We start from the raw sequence: 4,216 nt of genomic DNA on the forward strand, positions 1-4,216 counted from the left end.
GATAAAGTGTTAAGGAAGTTTAACTAGTCAAGGCAAACGAGAGCACGACTTTTGTCTGGTTTATTGACCGGTGAGAGCACTTCATGCTAAAACTCAGTTCAGTTTATTTATTCTGACATGGTACGAGACATGCTGTTAAATGTTCCAAGTATGGTGCATAAAACTATGATCCAATTTATGCCACACAGCACATGTTGTACCCAAGGTTGCTCAACAAAAATTAGGATAAGACAAAAATTTTGAACAAGTTGTACTCATTTTAAAGAGCTTTTGTTAAATCAGGCAGAAACTGAACTACACTAATCTAATATATATATTCACAGATTTAAATTCTCAATAGAATAACAGAAACATTTGTTAATGATGACAAAGAACTCAATTTTAAATGAACACTGAAGTTTATTGTCCTTTTCAGGTGAATTGCACCACTTCCAAAATGTATTGAACACTAATTATTATTATGTTTATCTTGGAATAAAAACAACAACAGCATAAAAATTAAGTTATTTGTTGCCAACCTATATATTATGTTTGGAACATGCTGTACAGACAGGCTGAAAAAGCATTTTTGTTCTCAAATTCATTATCACAGATTTATGTCTCTTTGTTAAAAAAAAAGGATTTCTCAAGTTTTTCAAATAACTAATTTGGGAGCAAAGCATAGAAAGTTGATTAAAAAAACATTTTTACCTTCAAACTTCAGCTACTGTTATAATAAAAACATGTTTTTTCAAGATTATTTTGTGTTTACAGTTTTGAGTTTGTGATGGCCGTATCGAGCCCTCATACCATTCAATGCCGTTTTAGATATACGTTTCTATTTTAAAGTAAAGTCGTGTAGTTTCCTTAAATTTTTGTGGATTCTTGAGTGGAAACAGCATTTTCTGCCTGCAGGCCATGTGAGTGCCACCGCAGCGGGAGTGTTGGCGAGTGCTCTCCACTGGACGGACAATGCTTCTGTAAGCTGAACGTGGAGGGACACAGCTGTGGAAGGTGAGTTACCAGTCTTTTATGTTTTGTCACATGCATCCTCAGGTAACATGTGTTCAAGTTTCCCAGATTTTCAAAAAAAGAAAGGTTTTAATAATAATTCCCAATAGCGTTTTGTGCGGTGTGGTGGTTGACAAGACAGATACAAATTCTGGCATGCTCTTTGTGTATGTGTTAGGAAAAGGGTTAAGGCCCAGAAAGCCCAGAGCTGGTGCATGGTGAAGAATGCGCTGCTTTTGCGACCGTGCACTGCCACAGCTGTAAAATAGTTACCTCTCAGTTAAAGATAGACAGCCTATTTTGTCACGCTGTCTGGGCTGATTCGCAAATATTTATTGATATTAATGGAGAGCATACAGGAAGCCTTTAAAATAGAGAGGATGCTAAAAGCATTGACCCCAAAAGGATCTGCTCTATCTTTAAATAAAAGGTCACATGCAGCGTCTGGACCCTTTTAAACACAGACAGACAAAAATGCTGTTTCCTCTGTACTGGGCTTAAAATGGTGCAGCATATTTTTTTTCAAGCAAGAAAACAAAAAATGAGAAAACATTGCTCCTATTTAAGGATACTTTCAAAAGCTACTGATAAGGATTGAGCATCAGTTTTCAATAAAACAAAGCTATAAATATTGATGTACATACTGTGTAGCCTGGGTGTTTATCCCCAAAATTTGGCACAGACAGAATGGTGATGGATAATGGGTTCATTTTGCTGAAAAATTCTTTCAAAAAATGCAGATGAACATTTCAGGAATTATTGAAAAATGAGAACGTCGTTCTGATCAGCACTGGCTGTGATTGTTTCTTTTCTTTTTGAAGCTTCATTAATATCCATATCAAAAATTATTTTCGCTATAATGTGGATCATTTTCCTAGAGACCCGCAAACCTTTCCACCTATACTCAGTTATCCATGTTCAAATCAGTTCTCCCGAATTCGTTGCTCTTGTTTTCCACCAGGAAATAGTCTGCTCCCTTCCACCACCAGGCAAATAGTCTTCTAAGTTTCTCTATCAGGAAATAGTCCGCTCCCTTTTTTTTTTACCAGGAAATAGTCTGATCACTTTCTCCACCAGGAAATAGTCTGCTTCCTCCCATCACCAGGAAATAGTCTGCTCTCTTCCACCACCAGGAAATAGCCTGATCCCTTCCACAACCAGGAAATAGTCTGCTCTCTTTCACCATCAGGAAATAGTCTGCTTACTTTTTCACCAGGAAATAGTTCTCTCCCTTTCTCCATCCGGCAACAGTCTGCTTCCTTCCACCACCAGGAAATAGTCTGCTCTCTTCCACTACCAGGAAATAATTTGCTCTTTTCCACCACCAGGATTTAGTCTGCTCCCTTTCTCCACCAGGAAATAGTCAGCTCTCTTTGCCCTGCCATCATCCCCCGTCTGCTTTCGCCATTCTCGGAGACGTTCAGATTCCATCCCAACATGTCGTGTAGATTCCTCACCAGAATGTTTTTGGTGAATTTCACCGCACAAAGTTTGAATGCTCGCTCAAATGCCAGATCACTAAACTGGCATCAACATAGACAGCTGGCGTCTTTCTCAGCTAGCTGATCACCGCTAGCTGAGAAAGTGTTTGTGTTGGCCTGTGTTATCAGACTCTTCCTGGAGGGGGCGGTTCTCAAATTGTGAAGTCAGCATGTGAGGACCCACTCGTTTGGCTGTTGAGAGCGCAGCTTTTTTAGAGTAATATTCAGAAATGGATCAAAATACTGCTTTGGGGTTGTTTAAAGAAAGAAAGGAATGAACAATAAAACACACTTAGAAGCTCAAAAAATGGATTTTTCATGGTGTGACCTCTTTAAATAAGTTTGCTGTTTCAAAAAGTAACTTTTTAAATCTTTATTCGAAGCCCGTGATTGTTATTCATCATGCTGCTGTAGATAGATGACAATATTTAAAAGTGCTCCCCTTTCTGTGACATTTTATAAATGTGCAGCTTTTTCTATACAGCAGCCTGAGCAGCAGGTGCAGCTAAAAGGAAGAGGATCAAGACACCTTTTTTTTTTTTTTTTAAAGATGCCTCCTCTATATGACAGTGCGCCCAACTGTTGCCTTCGCTGTCATGTTCCTGTAGTACACAGGTTAAAACCGCTACACTCCCTTTGTCATTAGAAACAGACACAGCCCCAGGTCTCCCACCACTGAATAATTCAGTTCTTCCCGTTTCTTGACTCTTTTTTTTAACTGATTTCACAGCTCATTGAACAAGGTTCTCTGCTGTGTAATGTGACTTGTGTCGTGGCTGTTTTTACCTGCACTCGTAGACGCGTGCGGGTCAGAACAGGATGTCCTCCCAGCTGAGCTCCTTTTTTTTGCATCATTTTTAACAGAAAAAAAAACACCTTTTAGGGTAAAGAGTACACAACAGCAGAAATGAATTGTTGCGATACAACATCTGCATATTAATAACCTTGTACTTTTATTTGTGTGTGTGTGTACCTGCAGATGCAAGCCAGGATTTTTCAATTTGCAGCTCCAAAACCCAGCGGGCTGTCAGCCGTGTTTCTGTTTCGGCCACTCGCTGGCGTGCTCCTCATCCAATCACTACACTCCTGTCAACATCACTTCTGACTTCATTGAAGGTATTGTTTCAGACTCCCCAGCCATTAATGAGGTTCATTTATAATAGCGGGAGCTCTATTATACTAGAAGGCCAAAAATTGTTGTGATATATTTTTTTTCTCTGCTTTTCATCAACTGCTTCATTTATTTCACAAATGCTTATTGTTTTGTCTTTGATTGCTTTAGAAAATCATGAGTTTTGGGGTATTTTATTTTAGTAAAATATGCATGATATGTCTTTTTTTGCCACACTGTGGACATATTTACCCACAGATTTCATCACTTTTGTGGCTGGTCTGCAGCCTGTTAGCTGTTTTCATGTGTAGACATGGTAGTGTTGTGATCTCTATCGTGGCTCTGAACTTCTTTTGATGCCAGATCAGGACAGCTGGGTGGGGGAGTTCTTTGGAGGCAAGGAGTTTCCTCTGCAGTGGAAGGAGGGTGAAGTCTACCTGCTGCCTCTCACAGAGGACGACACTGGCTTCTACAAAGCTCCTGGTGAGTTCAAATGACACCAATATGACCCAATGATTTAGAAACCTTAAACGCAGAAGGTGAAGGACAACCAGACGGCCTCACTGTCCACTTTAAAGACACATTTTTGCTTAACGAGAAGGACGTTTTAAAGCTGGGACGACGTGGTTTGTCA

At 39.6% G+C, this 4,216-nt stretch overlaps 1 protein-coding gene across 1 annotated transcript in view; it reads left to right on the forward strand.

The window, feature by feature from the left end:
- The window catches only part of lamc3 (laminin, gamma 3), a 174,230-nt gene that overhangs the window by 83,036 nt on the left and 86,978 nt on the right, over positions 1-4,216 (forward strand). Inside the window, exons 8-9 of the mRNA XM_024299112.2 lie at positions 3,451-3,587; positions 3,946-4,065. Coding sequence (XP_024154880.1) covers positions 3,451-3,587; positions 3,946-4,065 — 257 coding nt within the window. The remainder of the gene's footprint in view (positions 1-3,450; positions 3,588-3,945; positions 4,066-4,216) is intronic.

Source organism: Oryzias melastigma, linkage group LG12 (assembly GCF_002922805.2).
Source record: "Oryzias melastigma strain HK-1 linkage group LG12, ASM292280v2, whole genome shotgun sequence".
NCBI lineage: Eukaryota > Metazoa > Chordata > Actinopteri > Beloniformes > Adrianichthyidae > Oryzias > Oryzias melastigma.